This window comes from Oncorhynchus keta, chromosome 37 (genome assembly GCF_023373465.1).
Source record: "Oncorhynchus keta strain PuntledgeMale-10-30-2019 chromosome 37, Oket_V2, whole genome shotgun sequence".
NCBI lineage: Eukaryota > Metazoa > Chordata > Actinopteri > Salmoniformes > Salmonidae > Oncorhynchus > Oncorhynchus keta.
Genome location: NC_068457.1, coordinates 52,393 through 77,485, shown reverse-complemented (window position 1 = coordinate 77,485; position 25,093 = coordinate 52,393). Strand labels below are relative to the sequence as shown.

The 25,093-nt window shown below is 41.5% G+C and overlaps 1 protein-coding gene across 1 annotated transcript; it reads right to left on the bottom strand.

Moving 5' to 3' along the window:
• Window positions 1–2,684: 2,684 nt before the first annotated feature.
• abraa (actin binding Rho activating protein a) lies at window positions 2,685–7,525 on the bottom strand. The gene is made up of 2 exons (XM_035754779.2): window positions 6,846–7,525; window positions 2,685–3,358 (listed from the first exon to the last, which is right to left on the bottom strand). Exons 1-2 carry the CDS (start codon window positions 7,407–7,409, stop codon window positions 2,909–2,911), a joined length of 1,014 nt encoding a protein of 337 aa, XP_035610672.1. The 5' UTR covers window positions 7,410–7,525; the 3' UTR covers window positions 2,685–2,908.
• Window positions 7,526–25,093: the final 17,568 nt, after the last annotated feature.

The window sequence follows — 25,093 nt, the reverse complement described above, 5'->3', positions numbered from 1 at the left end:
ATATGAATATTGTTGGTACCATTTGAAAGGAAGAACATTGATGTTTGTGGAAATGTGAATATGGGAGAATATAACACAATATATCTGGTAGAAGAAAATACAAATAACAAAACAACCTAAATACGAACGTGATTTGACTGGTTGAAACAATGTTTAGGGTTAGATTTCCACAGACTCCTTTCTTTGCAAATTGAACAGGTGGAAATACAAAATTGATCGTGCATGCTATATGGACCTTTTTAGTATATGAAAAGGATTAATCTAACAAAACAACGCTTCATGTTTTCTCTGGGACCCTTCAGATGATAAATCAGAGCAAGATTTTAGAATGTAAGTACACATTTCACCTATCGTGGTGAAAAAAAAGTGTTTTGTTGTTAGGAGCTCTCCTCAAACAATAGCATAGCATTTTTTCCCCGAAGTAATAGCTACTGGAAATTGGACAGTGCAGTTATATTAACAAACATGTAAGCTTTCAGCCGATATAAGACATTTATATGTACCGACATTTGTTTCTCTAAAATCTGCAATGGTGACAAAAGGCTCTGCATGATTTACAACTGTCGCGTTGATGGGGCGCCTATCCCTGAGAAGTTTTTAACAAACAACTGGTTCTTCAGAAGGCACTGAAGAACTTGTCGCACATGGAGAACGTGTTCCTGGGCAAAACGGGAGAAAACCAGGATGTCGTCCACCAGGATCTAGCTCTTCCCAGTTGCATAGGTTCTGGTGTATCCGATTCACCCGTCGTCGATGATTCTCGACGGAGCTCGGGTGGCTTCGGATCCTCTTGGAAAAACCATCCTCGGGGACTTCTGGGTTCCCTCGAAGGTGAGCGAGCCACTGCGGATGAACGAGTGTGCCAGAGACCAGAAGTCCTCTCACTCATGCGTTCCCTTAGTCGTCCATCAATTCTAATGGTGAGGACGATGAGAGAGTCAAGATCCACTGGTAGTTCCCGAGCAGCTAGCTCATCTTTTACCATCTCAGATAATCCGTGAAGAAAAGTATCGAAAAGAGACTCTGGATTCCAGGCACTCTTGGCGGCCAATGTGTGAAAATCAGCCGCGTAGTCTGCCACACTATGGGAGTTTTGACGTAATTCCAGAAGTTTACTGGCCGCCTCTCTCCCAGCTACCGGAGAACTCCTCATGTCTCCCAATAGTGGCTCCCTTCAGGGAGACAGCGTGGCGGAGCTGGTCCAAGTCTGCTGGGTCTGTCATGGCCATTTCGTACAATAAGGATGCAAGGCGAGACCCAGATGCAGACACAGGAGGCAGATGGTTAGAGTCTTTGTTGTTTATTTAATCCAAAAGTAGGCAAGAGAATGGTAGTGGACAGGCAAATGGTCAAAAACAGATTCTGAGTCCAAGAAGTGGCAGACAGGCTAGATGTCATGGCAGGCAGAAGGGTCAGGCAGGCGGGTACGGAGTCCAGAAAAAACAGGCAAGGGTCAAAACCGGGAAGACTAGAAAAAGAGAATGGAGAACAGGAGTATGGGAAAAACACGCTGGTTGACTTAAAAACATACAAGACAAACTGGCACAGAGAGACAGGAAACACAGGGATAAATACACAGGGAAAAATAAGCGACAGCTGGAGGAGGTGGAGACAATCACAAGAACAGGTGAAACAGATCAGGGCGTGACAAGAATCATGTAATACATCGATAGAATGAAGGCTACAATCTAGAAAATGCAATAAAATGGAAGTATGTTCTTGGCCATTGCACGCTCGTAAGGAAATAGAAAGCTGTGAAAATTACCAAATAAGATTTGGTCATTTGACACTGATAAGATTTCAGTTCTGCTTGGAGGCACATTTTATGTAGCACCTCTATAGAAGGTCACTAACTACACATTCAAATTCTTTCAAGATCCTGAAAGAAATAATTTTCTCCACTCCTCTTCCCGAATCAAAATGTACACTTGCATTTTTCCTATTTCACACGTGTGAATTGGACATTCGTTTTTTTGCGTATCCTACTCCCCATGAGAGTGGGGTCAGAGCTAGGGATCAGCCATTATTGATGGCGACCCTGGAGCAATTGGGATGAATTGCCTTGCTCATGGGCACATCGGCAGATTTTTCACCTAGTCTACTCTGGGATATGAATCTGTGACCTTTCGGTTACAGGCCCAATGCTTCTAACCGCTAGCAAAGGTTATAGACCTACAGTCAGTGTCCAGATTTCAGTTTCCATTTAACCCACCTGAACAGTAGGCTACAGTTCCCATGATGTGCCATAGGCCTTTTATAACTACCTGTCTTGTGACTGTCAAATTTGTATAGCGCCTCACAATCATCAGACATACAGTAACATACAGTAAACACTGCTTTCATCCTCTTTTACCACTTCACCAATTTTTTTACCACTTCTTTATTTTCAACTCTCCATTTTCGCAAACGTTTCTCTTATTTAATCAGTGGATCAACATGAACTCTTTCTGCCCGTTACCATAAGCATTTGGCAAATGGAGGGTAGGCTATTTGGAGCACGAACAGTTAGGTCCTAAAGCTTAGGCTTACACACTAATGAAAAAACTCAGTGTAGCCTATAGATATAAATTTCACAAGAGTTATACATTTATGGATTTTTTAATGTATTGTTTTCTCTTTGTATAACTGCATCAACTGCGGGTTTTGAGTCAACCCACACATCACTATTGTGTCCACAAACCACATGTTTTTTTTCTCACTTTATTTTGTCACGTAATTTTAAAAAAATGGCCTGCAGCATGTTTAGAATATCCTACTGAGGTTGAACTCATGACCAGTGGCTATCATGGTTAGAATGCTTAATACATCTACTCCTGGACTGTTGCTGGTCAGAATATGAAAGGCACTTGTGGGTCTAGGTAAATTGTGAGGAGAGAGGTGTTGGTCAAAGTTTAGATCATCTGCAGGTTCAGTCTTCTTTCACATCTCTCAGAGTAATGACGACATGGTCATCCTGGCCTTTCCACAGCATCTCTCCCTCAAAGTCAAGCATTTTGTGTTTGCGACAGCGCAAAACTATTCCCACCACTTTGTCCGAGATTTTGACATAGCGGTCAAACAGCCTGCCGAAAGTTATGTAGGATTTTCCGTTCTTGTCCTTGAGGCCCATGTCCTTGACGATCCAGCACAACTCCTCCATTTCTTTGTACACATGTTTCTGGGCTCGGTCGCCACGCATGGCTGTCTTGGATCCCTCTTTGGGGCGTCCGTAGCCGTCATCACCCTTCTGCAACCGCTGGGCCATGGCATGCTCATAGTCAAACTCCTCACTGAAGGGGTTGAGCTTCTGACCTTCTAAGTGCTGCTGGGACCACTTCTGCCACCTGCTCTTGATGTCACCCATGGTGGTGACTCTAATCTGCAGAATAAGAAGGCATGTCAGATTAGCTCAGATTATAAAGTGGGTTGATTTGCATTGGCAATCTCTTCATTGGATTGTCACAGAAAGTAAAATTACAATAACACAAAGAAATTCACGACAAACACTACAAGTTTTGCAATGTATTAATGACACAGGACCCATATTAACCTTTAACTGCAGGTTTTAACAAAACTGTTTGAGATAGAAACACCGGATTTTCTTCGGTTTTTTGTTTATAATCTTGATTAATTATGAAATGATAAAAAATATGAATAACATTCCACCCACGTGGCCAAAGAGGGAGCATTTGGTCAATGACTGCAGAAAAGGGCTACTTTTTAGTCCAAGAAACTGGCTCATATTTATGTTGATTAGTAGCCCCACTTCTCTCTTAAATGTTAAGTCCCCTATTTAGGGGACTTTGAATGGTTCTGAACCGGTTCCTACTGACATTTTGGGGTACAAAGCGCTATGTGAATGTCGCAGGGTCCAGTGCCTTATAGTGTCAGAAAGCCCCATCTGCTTTCCGCTACCACTGTGTCAGCTGAGCTGAAGTGAAGTGTCAGGTTTCACACGTGATATTTGCATAGGGAGTGACGTGTCACATTTTCTGGCCTATCCAGACAAAGATTTCACCTGCCCCTGAGCAACGTAGCTCAGCCTGGGTGTTAAGGGGCATGTTAAAAGGGAAAGTTGATCGAATCCAGCTCTCAACATGAAAAAGTACGGAATAATTTTGTAGAATTGAAACACGACCACCTTCTCCTGGCCACAGGGGGATGAAATCACCTTCTATGTAAAACAGAATTTATAAGTCAGCAGACATTTGAGGACACTTAGAAAATGTAGAAAATGCTCTGTCATCAGTTATACGAAATGGGGCCAAATTTGTATTTTCACTACATATGATAATTATTATTTAACAGTTATAAGAAAGGTGAAATGTTAAAATAAGTTGTTAATAACTTGATTGTTAGTATAGTATATTTAGAAAGCATATACATTGAAAAGCCCTCTTACCCTACATACAGTTGAAGTTGGAAGTGTACATACACCCTAGACAAATACATTTAAACACAGTTTTTCACAATTCCTGACATTTAATCCTGGTAAAAAAATCCTTGTTTTAGGTCAGTTAGGATCACCACTTTATTTTAAGAATTTGAAATGTCCGAATAATAGAAGAGAGAATGATATTTCAGCTTTTATTTCTTTCATCACATTCCCAGTGGGTCAGAAGTTTACATACACTCAATTAGTATTTGGTAGCATTGCCTTTAAATTGTTTAACTTGGGTCAAACATTTCGGGTATACTTCCACAAGCTTCCCACAATAAGGTGGGTGAATTTAACTTCCTGACTGATGTCTAGAGATGTTGCTTCAATATATCCACATCATTTTCTTTCCTCATGATGCCATCTTTTTTTGAAGTGCACCAGTCCCTCCTACAGCAAATCACTCCCACAACATGATGCTGCCACCCCCGTGTTTCACGGTTGGGATGGTGTTCTTCGGCTTGCAAGCCTCCCCCTTTTTCCTCCAAACATAACGATGGTCATTATGGCCTAACAGTCCAATTTTTGTTTCATCAGACGAGAGGACATTTCGCCAAAAATTACAACATTTTTCCCAATGTGCAATTGCAAACTGTAATCTGGCTTTTTTATGGAGGATTTGGAGCAATGGCTCCGTCCTTGCTGAACAGCCTTTCAGGTTGTGTCAATATAGGATTAATTTTACTGTGGATATAGATACTTTTGTACCTGTTTCCTCCAGCATCTTCACAAGGTCCTTTGCTGTTGTTCTGGGATTGATTTGCACATTTCGCACCAAAGTACGTTCATCTCTAGGAGATGGAACACGTCTCCTTCCTTAGCGGTATGACGGCTGTGTGGTCCCATGGTGTTTATACTTGTGTACTATTGTTTGTACAGATGATTGTGGTACCTTCAGGTGTTTGGAAATTGCTCCCAAGGATGAACCAAATTTGTGGAGGTCTAAAAAAAAATCTGAGATCGTGGCTGATTTTTTAAGATTTTCCCATGATGTCAAGCAAAGAGGTACTGAGTTTGAAGGTAAGACCTTGAATTACATCCACAGGTACACCTCCAATTGACTCAAATTATGTCAATTAGCCTATCAGAAGCTTCTAAAGCCATGACATAATTTTCTGGAAATTTCCAAGCTGTTTAAAGGCACAGTCAACTTAGTGAATGTAAACTTCTGACCCACTGGAATTGTGATACAGTGAATTAGAAGTGAAATAATATGTCTGTAAACAATTACTTGTGTCATGTACAAAGTAGATGTCCTAACCAACTTGCCAAAACTATAGTTTGCCGCATTTCTAGTTATTGTTTATGACCATCTCATTAAAAAATATAAATTTTTGGTATGTCTATTTAGGTGGAAATCTACATTTTGCCACACCATTCAAATATAACACAGTGTAAGGGATATTTGCTTTGGCATTTCCAAAGAGGTCCCTGGCAGGCGAATCTTCCACAACAGAGTCATTTAAACCATGGAGAATGCACATTGTGAAACCTGAGGCCCAAGCCTGACACGTCCAGAGCCACATTAGTAATGTGACGAACACCATTATAAATCTTGCGCCTGACCAAGGATATCAGGACCTCGTAATTATCCCTGAAGGTCAGGGGGAAGGCATATGTGACTATATTTATTTGTTTACTGTATATTCCAGAATAGGTGTTGGAGTTTTAGAATACATTTTCATGCCTTTTTAAGGACTTATATCCCTCCAAGTTATGCAACTCTTTGCTAGGGTGAACGGAGGGCTCATTGGTCTTGTTCAGTTGCTAAAATTCTACAGATTGAAGATACAATACCTATAAATCTGTGTATTTTCTTGAAGGCCAGACAATATGAACCAAAGTCCATTCCCCAATATCACAATAACAAAGGCAAAGATATTTTAAGTTCAACTCAGCCTCTGTGAATGTTTGCTCCTGTTTATTATCTCCTGAACATCACCAGGTAGAGTGGCTGCAGCTGCAATATAACTATGTTTAGGCATGAAAATAGGGCAAACATTGTGGAATTAAGAGGGTAGTTTTGGGGGAAAATCCCCCTGTGATTTGGGAACTCCTCTCCCATACATTTTTACCCAAGTCCAACCATGATCTACAAAACTTACACATGATATTCCAATATCTGAAAAACACAGTCAGTGGTTTTGTTGAATTGATACTAGTGATGGTGCAAAAATAGCAATACTAATTATTTAATTTACTTTAGAGTTGTACCTTTCTTCAGCCAACCACATTTCCTGTTAACTTTGCCAATATGAAATCAACATTTTTATTCTGATGTTAAATCATATCCCCCATGCAAGATTGTTGAGAAACAAAAGAGGGTTTACCTTTGAAGTGTGTCTACTGTATTGCATTGATTTGTGTATTTAGTATTTTTATGAATGGCCGCACAAAATGAAGGTCCAATAAAAGAATGGTACTGTACCTTGGGCCTATTGATCTTCAGCTGGTTCAGGTCGCTCTGGTCGCTGTTGTCGCTGAGTCTGGCCTCCTCCCCCAACCCGCTGTCCTCTGTGTCCAGGCTGCTGCTACGGGAGTTCATCTTCTGCTCCTGACTACCCAGATGTACCTGAGCTCTCACACCCAGACGTCTCCGGGTGGGTGACTCGTTGCCCAGGAAGGGCTTGTTGGCATCCTCAGGTGCCATCTGGATCTTGTCCTTGATTGAGCATACCAGGTCAGTGCTGTACTCACTGTACTTTGGCATGTGGCTCTTGGTCACCTCACCCGTTCGGATCAGACTGCCGCTGTCGGTGTCTGCCTCGACCACACGTGTCTTGACTAGGATTTTTGTCTCGTTCTGCTTCTCCCTTTCTTCGTCCTCAATGATGGAGGTGGGCATCCACCCAGAGGGTATGGTCTCTTGTTTGACCAAGTTCTCGTCGGCCCAGCCCTGCCAGCTCTTGGCAAGACTGTGGACCATAGCGGCACATTTGATCTTCCTCACAGCCCTAACAAAGGGTCTATCCTCCTGGCTGGTACTCATCATGACTCCTGCTTGACCGTGCTTACAAGATATTGTGTTGATGTTGTAGGGAAAGTCAGTGAGTGAGTGAGTGAGTTGAAATAATCCTTCGCTGCCTTTGCTCCGCTTTAAATAAACTGTCGTGGAGAGCAGTCACAGGCCGAACGTGTGACATTTTTTTCTACGTACATGGATGCCTACCACGACCCCAAAACATTGGTGGAATTTCCCCTCAAGAGAGCCAGGCAACAGATGGTTACTCTCTGCAGTGAATGACAGTCTACAAGGGTTCTGCCCTCGTACGCATATACACAAAAATACATGATGAAACAAACCTCTAATAATCCCTACATTTGAGCGTCTGATCTACAAAGTAATTGCTCACACAAACATAAGAATACATCATTCTTGTTTTTTTTGCTAGATTTATAAATGCTGTATTTCTATTTTGAAGGCAAATTCCTGCTTAACCCACATTGATAGAGGATATGTGTTACGTAGCTAATAATTGTCTTGGATAATGAGCATCTGCTAAAATGGTGAAATCAATACTTTTGGGTCATGCTATAATTTATTTTCATGCAATGTTGCATATAGCTTGACAGTTCGCTGTGTTGTTCTATTTTGGAGCGAGCCTGCTGGAGTGTGTATGAGAGGTTACTGCTGATTGATGCATGGGTCTGGCCAGAGAACTTGAGCTGAGTTATTTTGGGGAGACGCACACAGGTCTAAAAGGACGCCCGCTTTGTCTGGCCATCAAACATATTGTAGCAACAAAAAATCTAATTATATTTGTCCAATATCCTTTGTGTGTTTGTTGTTTGTAAAAGGTCCACTTGTGTCAGAAACAAAGATTGTAGAAAAACAAGCCTTAAAAAAATCTAATGAAATCAACAGTGTATCAATTCTGATGAGGTCTGCTTGAAAAATACATATTTGATAGAAACTTGAAAATTTGCTCACTCAATCAGTGTGCCTATGATGATACATTTTGCACTAACATGGACGCTGACATGAAGGTGCAACACTCATATGAAAAGTATAACAGGCTTCAAAGGATTTCTAATATTTCTAAACTCACAGCCATAAATTTATATTTCAATCATCTGGGTCGTATCAATGGAAGATGTCCATTGAGCAATAAAGATGATTTGGTTTTAACACCTTTATCAAACTGCCATTTGTATGTATTTCTCACAACACATTCCACACATGTCCTTTCATTTAAATCTGTTTAATATGTAATTCTTGAGTCATTGCCGAACACTTCAAGGGAGCCAGAATTGAGATCTTGTTACTTGTTTGTTCCTTGCCTGGTTGTAAAAATATCCTCCACAGAAGGCGGCCAAGCTTCAACGTGGACACAGGGAAAAAACCTGGCAGTGTATGACTGCAAGAGAACAGATTGGGCCTCCATGGAGGAATTTTTCTCTCTCACCACAAACCATGGAGATGACATCAACATGATTACAATGATAAAAGTGGTGTCTTATCTCTAAGCATTCTACTAAGCCAACATATGGAATTGTTTTATTAAGATGCTCATACCAAGGATCATTTACCAATTTGATTTTTAATTTTAGGACACCTGTAGGTATCAAAATTATTATGTTTTATTATTATTTGATGAAACATTTCATTTGGCCTTACTGCTTTTAGCTCATAGAAACGCATTGAATTACATATTCAAACATGGCAAAACACATAGTCAAATAATACATCAAAAGGAAGTATCTTTTGAAGTGTCTGTCCTATAGCCGAGATATAAGAAAACTCTTATAGAAATGATTGAAATCACACGCCCGCCTATTAACCCCTTTTTTTGGCACTAAAGTACTTCCATACTACAATTAATACCGGGTTACCCATAGACGAGTCTTGTGAGGCTTGTGGGAGTCGTAGAACAAAACATGTTCGTGAGAGTCTTAGCTTTCAATGGTGGGGTCATATAAGTTTGTAACCCAAACCGTTCGGATGCGTCAGACGTTTTTGTGGTCTGACAAACACCGCTGCGGCTCTGCCCCCTTCCATCGCGGATGAGAAAGACCAAACCTCTGCCAATTTGTATTTTGATTTTATTTAACATTTATATAAGCAGGGAGTCATGCTGAGAACATGGTCTCTTTCGCAGATGAGACCTGCATGAACCCATCAATATGCAACAATTACACTAGATATATCTATATATATCAATTATATAATACCCGAAAAGGAAATGTGGTGGATTGAGACGTGGGTGGAATATGGTGGAAAAATCTTATCCTTAGCTAAAACAGACATATTTTGTGATGGAGCTTTTTTTATTGTGCAATTTAGATTGACTAAGGTTTTTTAAAATAAGCATCGCTCGTCTTCCTCACTGAGCCGTTATTCAGACATAAGGCATGTGGTGAAGATTTTTTTTAAATCCGCCAGTCTATATTATTTTCCTTTTGATACATATTATTTCATAATCTTCCACACAAGTGCCTTGTATGTATTCTGTATGCACTGCAAAACAGAAATACACTGATTGGTGTTCACAATACACCCAGCATTGCCTGCTAATTTTGGTTTATCTGTGAATGGATGAAGAGTGACTCACAGTGGTGGTGTGTGTTGTACTTAAACAGATTTTAACATCAGAGTTAATAAGATATGCTGGCTCCTCTTACTCTCTGACTGACACATATTTCCTTTGAAGTGTGTATTAAGTCGAAACAGCCTTCTGTTGTCCTCTTATCATATCTCAAGCAATGATGTATACAAATTGGCACTCCCCAGTAGGAGCAGTCCACCATAGGAATGAATGGAATTCTATAGTATTCCAATTAAATATTTGAGGGACAAAATTACATGCATTTAAGTATATTTTACCGTAAGGATATTTATAAATTGATATTTAACTCACATTATATGATTGAAAAGTTGCATTATTTAAGGTATCTGTAACAGAATAAATGTGGCAAAAACGAACATAGACATTATTAATTAATGGATTTTTATAGCTTCCCAAATATATTTTTTACAACGGTGGTGGAGTGCCAAGACGGAGTCACGATGGCTTCAACACAGTGCCCCCTATCAGTCATCTAGTATGCATATAAAAAATGGTTTCAATGAGTTTTGAAGAAAACAAAGTATGGGAAATATGGGCTTGAATAGTTCATGACAAGGAGTCCTTATTGGCTGTGTGTACACTAACAGTCCCCAAGTCCAGAACAGACTATGGGATGCACACAGTACTACATAGAGCCATGACTACATGGAACTCTATTCCACATCAGGTAACTGATGCAAGCAGTAGAATTAGATTTTTTAAAAACAGATAAAAATGCACCTTAAGGAACAGCAGGGACTGTGTAGCAACACAAACATAGACACAGACACATGCATTCACACACATGATAACATACTTACTATACACACACGCACGTACACATGGATTTTGTGTTGTAGATATGTGGTAGTAGAGTAGAGGCCTGAGGACACACACTTGGTGTGTTGTGAAAAAGTTTATGAATGTATTTTAATGTTTTTAAAATTGTATAACTGCCTTAATTTTGACGGACTCCAGGAAGAATAGTTTCTGCCTTGGCAAAAACAATTACAACAACACAAAGGTGACATTTTTCTGGATAGTTATCAATTGTTTTCAAAAAGTAGCATTTATCGAATCCAATGTATGCTATTATTCATTATTAACTGGGTGGTTTGAGCCCTAAATGTTGATCAGATGACAGCCGTGGTATATAAGACCGTGTATCACAGGTATGACAAAACATTTATTTTTACTGCTCTAATTGCGTTGGTAACCAGTTTATAATAGCAAATAGATATTTCGAGTGTTTGTGGTATATGGCCAATATACCATAGCTAGGGGCTGTATCCAGGCACTCTACATTGTGTCATGCGAGGGACAGCTTAGCTATTGAAAATATTGTCCATATACCACACCTCCTCGGGCCTTATTGCTTAATTATACTACAGTTTTTGTCAATCGCTTTGGTGCTATTTCCAAGTATGTGTGGAATTTTCTAAACTTTTAATACAAAGCTCCAAACTGGTAACACTTGTAACGCAGCAAGTCCTACATTAAAAACATTTTATTGTGCATTCATTTTATTTGGAGACATCTTTCACCACACAACTATTAATCCAAAACGTATTTTTACTGTGAAATACCATGAGAACATTGATTTAATCACCAAAACACAACATAATGATATCTTCTCAATTTAGTTGTTTTAACAACCAGTTAATCCCAGTGGTGAACCGTGGCTATTGGACCTAGGCCTTTAGTGCGAATCCCCCCCCACTTTATGCACCTGACAATATACAGCATTTAGCTCTAATGCAGGAGAGGCAGTGCTTTTTAATGACATCATGAATTAAAAATGCCTGAGCCGTGCATAGGGCTGCCACTCGCACAGAGACATAACAGTAGTGGCAGAGAATAATGCGACAAGCAACAACAACCACACGGTGCACCCAATTTATGGTAGCCTACACCCTTACTATCACACTATCACCAATAGTGAAATCAATCAGTGACACTTAAAAGGATGTGGCATCTAGGCTTGTGGTACTGAAAGGACAGCGACCGTAATATCTGCATACTCTATGTAGGAGAGCACACTTTATATAAAGCATAGGCCTACCCTGAACCAAAATATAAAATGCAACATGCAGCAATTTAAAATATTTTACTGAGTTACAGTTATATAAGGAAATTAGTCTTTTGAAATAAATTAATTAGGCCCTAATCAATGGGTTTGACATGATTGGGATTACATATATGCATCTGTTGGTCACAGATACCTTAAAAAAAGGTAGGGACGTGGATCAGAAAACCGGTCAGTATCTGGTGTGACCACCATTTGCCTTATGCAGTGCGACACACCTCCTTCTCATAGAGTTGATCAGGTGGTTGATTGTGGCCTGTGGAATATCGTCCCACTCTTCTTCAATGGTTGTGCGGAGCTGCTGGATATTAGCGGGAACTGGAACACGCTGTCGTACATACCAATCCAGAGCATCCCAAACATGCTCAATGGGTGACATGTCTGGTGAGTATGCAGGACATTTTCAGACTCCAGGAATTGTGTACAGATCCTTGCGACATAGGGCTGTGCATTATCATGCTGAAACATTATCATGCTGAAACATGGTGGTGGATGAATGGCACGATAATTGGCCTCGGGATCTCGTCTCGGTATCTCTGTGCATTTATCGATAAAAATGCAATTGTGTTTGTTTTCCGTAACTTATGGTTGCCCATACCCTAAGAAAGCTATTATTTTATCAATCCTTAGTCCTGATAAATGAAAGACAAAATTCACAGTAATTAATGCAAAAAATACATGTATTTTTCTGATATACAGTTGAAACCGAAAGTTTACATACACTTAGGTTGCAGTCAGTAAAACTCATGTTTCAACCACTCCACAAATGTCTTGTTAACAAACTTTTGGCAAGTCGGTTAGGACATCAACATTGTGCATGACACAAGTCATTTTTCCAACAATTGTTTACAGACAGATTATTTAACTTATAATTCACTGTATCACAATTCCAGTGGCTCAGACGTTTACATACACAAAGTTGACTGTGCCTTTAAACAGCTTGGAAAAATCCAGAACATTTTGTCATGGCTTTAGAAGTTTCTGATAGAATAATTGACATCATTTGAGTCAATTGGAGGTGTACATGTGGATGTATTTCAAGGCCTACCTACAAACTCAGTGCCTCTTTGCTTGACATCATGGGAAAATCAAAAGAAATCAGCCTCTCAGAAAAAAGTTTGGTTCATCCTTGGGAGCAATTTCCAAAAGCCTGACGGTACCACGTTCATCTGTTCAAACAATAGTACGCAAGTATAAACACCATGGGACCACGCAGCGGTCATGCCGACCAGGAAGGAGACGCGTTCTGTCTCCTAGAGATGAACGTACTTTGGTGCGAAAAGTGCAAATCAATCCCAGAACAACAGCAATGGACCTTGTGAAGATGCTGGAGGAAACAGGTACAAAAGTACCCATATCTACAGTAAAACGAGTCCTATATCGACACAACCTTAAAGGCCGTCCATCAAGCAGCCATTTTGTGATCCCACTGTTTTCTCATGGCAGTCACTTGTGTTCCATTGCTCACGAAGACAAGAAGGAGTATCCAGAGCATTTACTCAATAGTTTGTTGAAGCACCTTCGGCAGTGATCACAGCCTTGAGTCTTCTTGGGTATGACAGTACAAGTTTGGCATACCTGTATTTGTGGAGTTTCTCCCGTTCTTCTCTGGAGCTCCTCTCAAGCTGTTTTCAGGTCTCTCAAGAGATGTTTGATCAGGTTCAAGTTCTGGGGTTTGGCTGGGTCACTCAAGGACATTCAGAGACTGATCCCGAAGCCACTCCTGCATTGTCTTGGCTGTGTGCTTAGGGTCGTTGTCCTGTTGGAAGGTGAACCTTCGCCCCAGTCTGAGGTCCTGAGGCTGTGAAGCAAGTTTTCATCAAGGATCTCTCTGTACTTTGCTCCATTCATCTTTCCCTCAATCCTGACTAGTCTCCCAGTACCTGCCGCTGAAAAACATACCCACAACTTGATGCTGCTACCATCATGCTTCACTGTAGGGATTGTGCCAGGTTTCCTCCAGACGTGACAGTTGGCATTAAGTCCAAAGATTTCAATATTGTTTTCATCAGACCAGAGAATCTTGAGTCTTTAGGTGCCTTTTGGCAAATGTCAAGCAGGCTGTCATGTGCATTTAACTGAGAAGGCCTGATTAATAGTGGAGTGCTGCAGAGATGGTTGACCTTTTGGAAGATTCTCCCATCTCCACAGAGGAACTCTGGAGCTCATTCAGAGTGATCATTGGGTTCTTGGTCACCCCCCTTCTCCCCCGATTGTTCAGTTTGGCCAGGTGGCCATCTCTATGAAGACTCTTTGGTGGTTCTAGACTGCTTCCATGTATGAAAGATGGAGGCCACTGTGTTCTTGGGTACATTCAATGCTGCAGCAACTTTTCCATACCCTTCCCCAGATCTGTGCTTCGACACAATCCTGTCTCTGAGCTCTACGGACAAGTCCTTCGACCTCATGGCTTGGTTTTTGATCTGACATGCACTGGCAACTGTGGGAACTTATATAGACAGATGTGTGCCTTTCCAAATCATGTCAATTCTATTGGATTTACCACAGGTGGACTCCAATCAAGTTGTTGAAACATTTCACGGGTGGTCAGTGGAAACAGGATGCACCTGAGCTCAATTTCGAGTATCCTAGCAAAGGGTCTGAATGTAAATAAGGTAAATAAGGTATTTCTATACATATTTTTTTACTTTTTCAAAAATGTCTAAACCTGTTTTTGCTTTGTCATTGTGGGTATTGTGTGTGATTGATAAGGAAAAATAAGGCTGTTGTCACGCCCTGGTCTTAGTATTTTGTGTTTATATATTTATTTGGTCAGGCCAGGGTGTGACATGGGTTTATTTTGTTGTGTTCGTATTGGGGTTTTAGTAGGCATTGGGATTGCGGCTGAGTAGGAGTGTTACAGCTGTAATCGCAGCAAAAGGTGGCGCTACAAAGTATTAACTTAAGGGGGCTGAATAATTTTGCACGCCCAATTTTTCAGTTTTTGATTTGTTAAAAAAGTTTGAAATATCCAATAAATGTCGTTCCACTTCATGATTGTGTCCCACTTGTTGTTGATTCTTCACAAAAAAATACAGTTTTATATCTTTATGTTTGAAGCCTGAAATGTGGCAAAAGGTTGCAAAGTTCAAGGGGGCCGAATACTTTCACAAGGCACTGTATGTTGCCATGACTTAACAACAAGCTAAGCTATGTGTTTCTATATTGCACTTGTGATTTAATGAAAATTAAATATTTTTAGTTATTTAATTTGAATTTGGTGCTCTGCAATTCAGCAAATGTTGACGAAAATGATCCCGCTAACGGGATGGGTGCGCCAAGAGGTTAAAATAAATCTTCAATAATGTTCCAACTGGAGAATTCCTTTGTCTTTAGAAATGCAGTGGAACACAATCCTGGAAGAAAACCTGATGGAGTCTGCAAAAGGCCTGAGACTGGGACGGAGATTTGTCTTCCAACAAGACAATGATCCAAAACATAAAGCAAAATCTACAATGGAATGGTTAAAAAATAAACATATCCAGGTGTTAGAATGGCCAAGTCAAAGTCCAGACCTGAATCCAATCGAGAATGTGGAAAGAACTGAAAACTGCTGTTCACAAATGCTCTCCATCCAACCTCACTGAGCTCGAGCTGTTTTGCAAGGAGGAATGGGAAAAAAAATTCAGTCTCTCGATGTGCAAAACTGATAGAGACATACCCCAAGCGACTTACAGCTGTAATCGCAGCAAAAGGTGGCGCTACAAAGTATTAACTTAAGGGGGCTGAATAATTTTGCACGCCCAATTTTTCAGTTTTTGATTTGTTAAAAAAGTTTGAAATATCCAATAAATGTCGTTCCACTTCATGATTGTGTCCCACTTGTTGTTGATTCTTCACAAAAAAATACAGTTTTATATCTTTATGTTTGAAGTCTGAAATGTGGGAAAAGGTCGCAAAGTTCAAGGGGGCCGAATACTTTCGCAAGGCACTGTATATTTCAACATTACTGTAATATTTAGCACATTTGACTGAGTTTCATGTGTAGAAGTCCAATAGGCTGTTTAGTCCAATTGGCTGTTTAGTCTGACTACAGTAGGCCTTATGCCTGCTGTAGTGTATAGCCCTTGCTGTTATATATTTACCTTACAGCCATGCCATTCATATTATAGCAGTTTTATAGCCTAAGTTTTCTTTCTCCTCTTTCCTTTCAGGAACATATAGTTAACGTTAGTTATCACTGGACATGATTCTCAGCTTTCTGAACCATGAGTGGTCAGATATGTGTGTGACGTGTGTGTGAATTTGGACATCTTTCATTCTCTGCAACCCTACCCCTATTTTTCAGTGGTAGTAGAGTAGGGGACTGAGGGCACACACTTACTATGTTGAGATCTCTGTTTTGAATGCATTGCAATGTTTTTCAAATGTAACTGCCTTAGCATCAGCTAATTGGGATCCATAATAAATACAAATACAAATGGGGACTGGCATAAGTGAAAGAGATAGTTGACCCAAATGCATATTCAACTCAAAGTGTGATTGTGAGCTCAATAAAGTGACTTTAAGATCATTTGAGCATGAAGTGCAAAATTGCTGTTGTAATATCGGGATGTTGACTTGCATTGGTTTGCTGGACAATATGCTTAAGAGGTTAGCATTTGGAGACTATAACACCCATCCATAACAGCTGTCAAAAACAGTACTTTGTCCATATACTGCTAACCGGGGTAAGGAAACTGTTACATCATCTTTTAATTTGGGATAACTATCTCTTGAAAGTCATTTTTTGTCACTTTTTGTTGTAGTTGTCACTTACTTTGCACTGTCTGATATATCATACCCTTCATTCTTAAAACTTTTTAGGGATAGGCATCCCATCAATGGGGCAGCGCCGTGTGAAAAAATGCCATGCTATTGTTTGAGGAGAGCTCCTAACAACAAAATACTTTAATAAATTCCCTTCTGAAGGTGAAATGTGTACTTACATTCTGAAATCTGGCTCTGATTTATCATCCCAAATGTTCCAGAGATAACGTCTAATTTTGTTATCCTAAAAAGCATGTCCGATCGATTTTGTATTTCCAATTGTTCAATTTGCAAAGAAAGTAATCTGTGAAAATCTAACCCACTCATTAGGAGTGTAGTATATCCTATAGGACACCAAATTTGGTCAGAGAGCAATGCCTTCATGGCGTGCCGATGACACGGGCGGTCTTCACTTGATTGACTTTGTCAAATAAGCACCAATCAGGGTCAAACAAAGCTAGCTAGATAGCCAATGAGCTGGGCTGTAGTTATGAAATCTGGGTGTTTTGCAAATGTTGAACTTGATGGCTACAAATATTGGAAAACCTAAATCAAAGTCCAAGTTATACCGATTTGGCAATATTCTTGCAGAAAATGTAAATGTAAATGTGTCCTTCACGATTTGCCCAAATGTACTTCCATCTTGTGAACACCGTCGGAATTACAACCAGAGGGATGACTAGATCTGGGACCTTTTCGTTGCATTTCAAAGATTGTGGTAGAAAAAAATACAAAAAAAGTATAGTTTTTTCTTTGTATTTTCTTCTACCAGATCAATTTAGTTATATTCTACAACATTCAATTCACATTTCCACAAACCTAAATGTGTTTCCTTTCAAATGGTACCAACAATTTTCATATCCTTGCTTCAAGTCCTGAGCTACAATCAGTTAGATTTGGGTTTGTCATTTTAGGTGAAAATTTAAAAAAAGGGGGCTATCCCTAAGTTTTAATGCAAGCTTGTTGTTGTTAACCATCACTGATACTGATTATATTATGGACATGTTAACAGCTCCATTTTAGAAGGTTAGAAGTGGACTGCCTTTAATCTCCACAAAGTGTAATTGAATGGGCAACCGCAAAAAATGTTGGTCAATAAAAATAAATGTTTTGATAACAGTGAATTAATTGGTCTATAATAACTCTAATTATGACAAGGTCCTAAGCTTATAGTATTATCATTAGTGTTATTATTGTACAGGTGACATAATTTAGCAGGAGTAATTTTTTATCATTAGCTGTTTGCTCTTATTAGAAGGCATTCAAGGCAACCTGACCCACAAAAAGTGCCCTTGAACTATATACACCATTGTTATTTATAACTTGCTTTGTCAGTAGAATTGGATGAGATTATTTTCTGGTGCTCACTGCAATATACTGCCCTACTCTCAGCTTCCTGTCAGAGATGACAGCAGACTTAAAGGATTTCACAGCCGGCCATCATCAGACAGCAAACCTGTCTCTTGTTATTTGAGCTTCCTTTCACTTGTGCCATGGCTTAAATTGGTGTAACTTTTAGTTTGGTTCAATTTGGTTTGATTTCTTTCAGGGCTTAAGGTAACACTTCACAGAGATCCTGTGACGATTATAATGCATTATCAGATATTCCTAGGATACAAAGTTCCACACTGAATGAACATCTATTTTTCAGTATTCATAACTTCCAAATTTATTTTGAGGGTAAACTGATTTCATCAAACTCATATATTGTGGCATTTAAAAGGGGGCTGAACTTCCTGATTTTCATATTACTCATTAAGAAATGCTAGTTGCCTATCTTAAGCCAAACAAGAGTTGGGGGTGTGGTTTGATGTGGGTGTTCTTGCATGTGTCTTTGCCATTCGTTCACAACAAACAAGGGCAGAAGTGAGCAGTGACAGCGAAGTAAACTTAACTAGATTTGCTATGGAGAAAAGTTTAGAAGATCTCACCTCTGCCTGACTCGCCACCTTGATGGTCAGCTAATTCAGTAATTCAGCTAAAGCCTGCACTGACCTTGTGTTTAGCCAAGCTGACAGCAGCTCGCAAGCATAGCTTGGGGATAGCTGTAGCTGGCTAGCCTATCTAGCTTGCTGATATTTCTCTGTCAAATCACATTTTTGCCAAGATACCAAGAACCAGTGCCTGTAATGTGTTTCATAAGACACTCGTTCTACAACACCTTGCTACAAAGGTAGCTGGCAACTTTCATCACGTCATGTGAAGACATGCTACTGTGAAAAAGATATCAACTGTGAGTTGAATGCCCATGGTCTCCAGTTGGCACAGCTGTCCTACAACACAATATTCTATAACTGGCTAGTTTTGTCTTGTCTCGTCTCTCTCCACTGTTAGATATTTCCCAGGGGACAAATCCCAGAACTACTAACACTCCTCCGGGTGTAGGCTACATGTGGACATTGCACAAACATTGCTCAGCTTGAGTGTATATACATTTATCAACATAAAATGTATGGGTGTGTTTGTGTTACAAAGACAAAACATTTTCTGCTGTTATAAAGACAGTATGCCTAGACTTACTTAGCAAATAAAAATAAGTTATATAGAGTACAACTTCAGCTGTCTAACCAGAAATAGAATGCCATTCTAGTTGTCTGTTTGGCCAAACCTAAGGATTTGGCTGTCTAACCACACACGGACATGCACAGCTCTTTGGGTGAGGCTCTGTCTTCTAGTCTCAATTGGATGATGAAGTCCCTTCAATCTATGTAATGTAGTCAGGCAGCAGGAGGGGTGGAGTGCGTGACATCCTAGGAGGATGGCACTCTTCTCATACCACTCTTTAGGTTGCTGATAAATTCAAAGCCTCCAGGAGGCTACACTGCTTCTTGACACACTGTTCACTTAACAAGGAAGCCAGTTGCACCAATGTATCTGATGAAACATCGTCCAGCTGACAACCAGAGTCAGCTAGCAGGCACCCGGACCACCGCCAGGAGTCGCTAGAGCACGATGGGACAAGGAAATCCCGTCTCCCCTAACCCGGGCACCGCAACACTGGGCCAATTGTGCGCCGCCTCATGGGTCTTCCTGTCACGGCTGGTTCTGATACAGCCTGGGATCAAACCCGGGGCTGTAGTGACGCCTCAAGCACTGCGATGCAGTGCCTTAGACTGCTGTGCCACTCGGGGGGTCCGGGCTTTTAACTATTTAAAATGTTTAAAATGAATAACACCTGGAAACATGTCTAAAACTTCAACATCCACTAAAGAAAAGTGTTAAAAATGCATAGAATTCTCATTTGTTTTGTCCTTATATTTAAAACCTCTTGGTGTTAGGGGCAGTATTTTCATTTTTGGAAAACGTTCCCGTTTTAAACAGGATATTTTCTCAGGAAAAGATGCTAGAATATGCATATAATTGACGACTTTGGATAGAAAACACTCTAACGTTTCCAAAACTGTAAAGATATTGTCTGTGAGTATAACAGAACTGATGTTGCAGGCGAAAGCCTGAGAAAAATCCAATCCGGAAGTGCCCCAGGTTTTGAAAGCGCTGCGTTCCAATGACTCCCTATTCAGCTGTGAATGTACCATCAACGAGTTTACACTTTCTACGTATTCCCCAAGGTGTCTACAGCATTGTGATGTAGTTTTATGCATTTCTGTTGAATAATAGCCCTATACATTGCGTAAGTGGTCACATGGTGGCTCCGAGAGAGATTCTCGCGTAAAATACAGAGGTTGCCATTGTTCCAATCGGTCCTTGTGAAAAACGAATTGTCCCGACGTATATATTATCGAATAGATATTAGAAAAACACATTTGAGGATGGATTCTAAACAGCGTTTGCCATGTTTCTGTCGACATTATGGAGCTAATTTGGAATATTTTTTGGCGTTGTGGTGACCGCAATTTCTGGGCGATTTTTCAGCCAAACGTGAAGAACAAACGGAGATATTTCGCCTACAAAAATAATATTTTGGGAAAAAATTAACTTTGGCTGTCTACCTGGGAGTCTCGTGAGTGAAAACATCCGAAGTTCATCAAAGGTAAACGAGGCAGTACGTTCTGCTTACATGCCTTCTTGATGTCGAAACAATGTGTTGTCATGCATTTGTTGCATGTACATTAGTAACTGTCATAGTGATCTTGCTAGATAGCTAGCTAGTTCACCAACCAGTATTGTCTTTGCTATTTCTGCACATTGGCACTTATTAAAGCCTTGAATCTCATACGGACCTCACTGTCACCACTAGTCATCTAGCTAGCCATTAGCCAGCATGGTTGCATCAGTTTCCATTGAATTAGAGCTTTCTAGGCAGGCTAACTAGGTAGCTAAAGCTGGCTATTTAGCTAGCTAACGTGAGCTGATTATCATGTAGCAGCCTATGTTGACTAACGTCGCTAGAATGCTAATCTTAGCTAGCTAGCTAATGTCAATATACCATAGCCATCATTCCGCACAATCAAGCAAATGGTACTGAACTTACGTTTTGACATTTTAGTGAATATTTATGTTTTTTTAGTTTTTTTGCTTGGTAACATTGCGAATATAATTTTTTTTGGCATGCATGTATCTATTTAGTCCAAGATGGCGTAGCAGTGAAGACGTGTTTGTTTTGTCCTCTCGTGTACTTTTGTATTTTTCCATATTTTTTGTATATATATTTAAATTTATTTTCTATCTCTTCTCGATTTTTTTATTCGATTATACCTTCCGGTAACCTGCCTCACCCATTGTGATATGGAATCGCTATTATTTTCAATTTTAGAACACATTCAAGAATCTCCAGAAGCTAACCAGCTAATTAGCTACAAGCTATTTAGTCATTGTTAGCCACTGCTAGCAGCTTTTACCTTCTGCACAGATACCAGCCCTGTTTTTAGCCTGGATAATACTCGCCTGTCTACCAATATCACTTGTCTACCAATATCGGACTGTATCTCCACAACAACGCCGGATTCCTGCCGTAATCCCCGGACCACTACTTCTGATCTTCACAGCTAGCTTGCAGCTAGCTTTCACTCACCGTGGCACCTAGTACCGAAGCTATTCCCTGAGGCCCACCTCCCGGCCTACTCAGCTCTTCACCTGAACCCCACTCATACACGGCTAGAGCCCAAAACTCCACCGGATCCTTGCTGTAAACTCTGGACCTTGGCACCGGATCACCGCTGCTACCGATTGGATATAGTGGCTAACGCCACTGCCACGAAGCTAGCACCAGTTAGCCGTGAGCCAGGCACATCTCCCGGCTAGCAAACTAAATTCCACAATACCTCTTTCACCATCTGGCTTGGTTTCTCTGTCAACACGGCGCCCCACCGCACCACCACGACTGGTCTGCCGACGAATAATCCATCCGCTGTGCCTTCATCCGGCCTCCGTCGGAGCAGACGCTACTAACTTTAAACGCTGTGTCGCTAGGGTAGTGGGGCTCCCCTGTTCCATCTACTGCTGCCCCCTGGACACTATGATCATTTGGCTACATAGCTGATGCCTACTGGACTGTCCATTAATCACGGTACTCCATTCTGTTTATTTATTTTTTATCTGTCGGCCCCAGCCATGAACTCAGGCTCTGTGTGTAGTTAATCTGACCATCTCTGCCTAGTCATCGCCATTTTACCTGCTGTTGTTGTGTTAGCTGATTAGCTGTTGCTGTCTCACCTTTTGTTTTAGCTAGCTCTCCCAATCAACACCTTTACTTTATGCCTCGCTGTATGTCTCTCTCAAATGTCAATATGCCTTGTATACTGTTGTTCAGGTTATTTAACATTGTTTTAGTTTACAATGGACCCCCTAGTTCCACTCTTCATACCTCTGATACCTCCGTTGTCCCACCTCCGACACATGCGGTGACCTCACCCATTACAACCAGCATGTCCAGAGATACAACCTCTCTCATCATCACCCAGTGCCTGGGCTTACCTCCGCTGTACCCGCACCCCACCATACCCCTGTCTGCGCATTATGCCCTGAATATATTCTACCACGACCAGAAATCTGCTCCTTTTATTCTTTGTCCCCAACGCTCTAGGCGACCAGTTTTGATAGCCTTTAGCAGCACCCTCATTCTACTTCTCCTCTATTCCGCGGGTGATGTGGAGGTAAACCCAGGCCCTGCATGTCCCCAGGCACCCTCATTTGTTGACTTATGTGATCGAAAAGCCTTCGTTTCATGCATGTCAACATCAGAAGCCTCCTCCCTAAGTTTGTTTTACTCACTGCTTTAGCACACTCTGCCAACCCTGATGTCCTTGCTGTGTATGAATCCTGGCTTAGGAAGGCCACCAAAAATGCTGAGATTTCCATACCCAACTATAACGTTTTCCGTCAAGATAGAACTGCCAAAGGGGGAGGAGTTGAAGTCTACTGCAGAGATAGCCTGCAAAGTAATGTCATACTTTCCAGGTCCATACCCAAACAGTTCGAACTTCTAATTTAAAAAACGATTCTCTACCGAAATTAAGTCTCTCACTGTTGCCGCCTGCTACCGACCCCCCCTCAACTCCCAGCTGTGTCCTGGACACCATTTGTGAATTTATCGCCCCCCATCTAGCTTCAGAGTTTGTTCTGTTGGATGACCTAAATTGGAATATGCTTAACACCCCGGCAGTCCTGCAATCTCAGCTAGATGCCCTCAATCTCACACAAATCATCAAGGAACCCACCAGGTACAACCCTAAATCTGTAAGCAAGGGCACCCTCATAGACGTTATCCTGACCAACTGACCAACACCTCTGCTGTCTTCAATCAGGATCTCAGCGATCACTGCCTCATTGCCTGTATCCGCTACGGGTCCGCAGTCAAACGACCACCCCTAATCACTGTCAAAACGCTCCCTAAAACACTTCTGCGAGCAGGGCTTTCAAATCGACCTGGCCCGGGTATCCTGGAAGGATATTGACCTCATCCCGTCAGTTGAGGATGCCTGGTCATTCTTTAAAAGTAACTTCCTCACCATCTTAGATAAGCATGCTCCGTTAAAAAAAATGCAGAACTAAGAACAGATATAGCCCCTGGTTCACTCCAGACCTGACTGCCCTCGACCAGCACAAAAACATGCTGTGAAAGAATTCTCGGGCCGACTCTTTTCTCTGTATATATCAATGATGTTGCTCTTGCTGCGGGCGATTCCCTGATCCACCTCTACGCAGACGCCACCATTCTGTATACTTCTGGCCCTTCCTTGGACACTGTGCTAACTGACCTCCAAACTAGCTTCAATGCCATACAACACTCCTTCCGTGGCCTCCAACTGCTCTTAAACGCTAGTAAAACCAAATGCATGCTTTTCAACCGTTCGCTGCCTGCACCCGTACACCCGACTAGCATCACCACCCTGGATGGTTCCGACCTAGAATATGTGGACATCTATAACATTTACATTACATTTAAGTAATTTAGCAGACGCTCTTATCCAGAGCGACTTACAAATTGGTGCATTCGCCTTATGACATCCAGTGGAACAGCCACTTTACAATAGTGCATCTAAATCTTTTAGGGGGGGGGGGTGAGAAGGATTACTTATCCTATCCTAGGTATTCCTTAAAGAGGTGGGGTTTCAGGTGTCTCCGGAAGGTGGTGATTGACTCCGCTGTCCTGGCGTCGTGAGGGAGTTTGTTCCACCATTGGGGGGCCAGAGCAGCGAACAGTTTTGACTGGGCTGAGCGGGAACTGTACTTCCTCAGTGGTAGGGAGGCGAGCAGGCCAGAGGTGGATGAACGCAGTGCCCTTGATTGGGTAGCGGATGCGAGCTTCAACTGGAAGCCAGTGGAGAGAGCGGAGGAGCGGGGTGACGTGAGAGAACTTGGGAAGGTTGAACACCAGACGGGCTGCGGCGTTCTGGATGAGTTGTAGGGGTTTAATGGCACAGGCAGGGAGCCCAGCCAACAGCGAGTTGCAGTAATCCAGACAGGAAATGACAAGTGCCTGGATTAGGACCTGCGCCGCTTCCTGTGTGAGGCAGGGTCGTACTCTGCGGATGTTGTAGAGCATGAACCTACAGGAACGGGCCACCGCCTTGATGTTAGTTGAGAACGACAGGGTGTTGTCCAGGATCACGCCAAGGTTCTTAGCGCTCTGGGAGGAGGACACAATGGAGTTGTCAACCGTGATGGCGAGATCATGGAACGGGCAGTCCTTCCCCGGGAGGAAGAGCAGCTCCGTCTTGCCGAGGTTCAGCTTGAGGTGGTGATCCGTCATCCACACTGATATGTCTGCCAGACATGCAGAGATGCGATTCGCCACCTGGTCATCAGAAGGGGGAAAGGAGAATATTAATTGTGTGTCATCTGCATAGCAATGATAGGAGAGACCATGTGAGGTTATGACAGAGCCAAGTGACT

Coding starts and splice junctions, on each gene's coding strand:
- abraa (XM_035754779.2), bottom strand. CDS start 7,409: ATGATGAGTACCAGCCAGGAGGATAGACCCTTTGTTAGGGCTGTGAGG. Junction 3,359..6,845: donor TGAAGATCAATAGGCCCAAG/GTACAGTACCAT, acceptor CTTATTCTGCAG/ATTAGAGTCACCACCATGGG.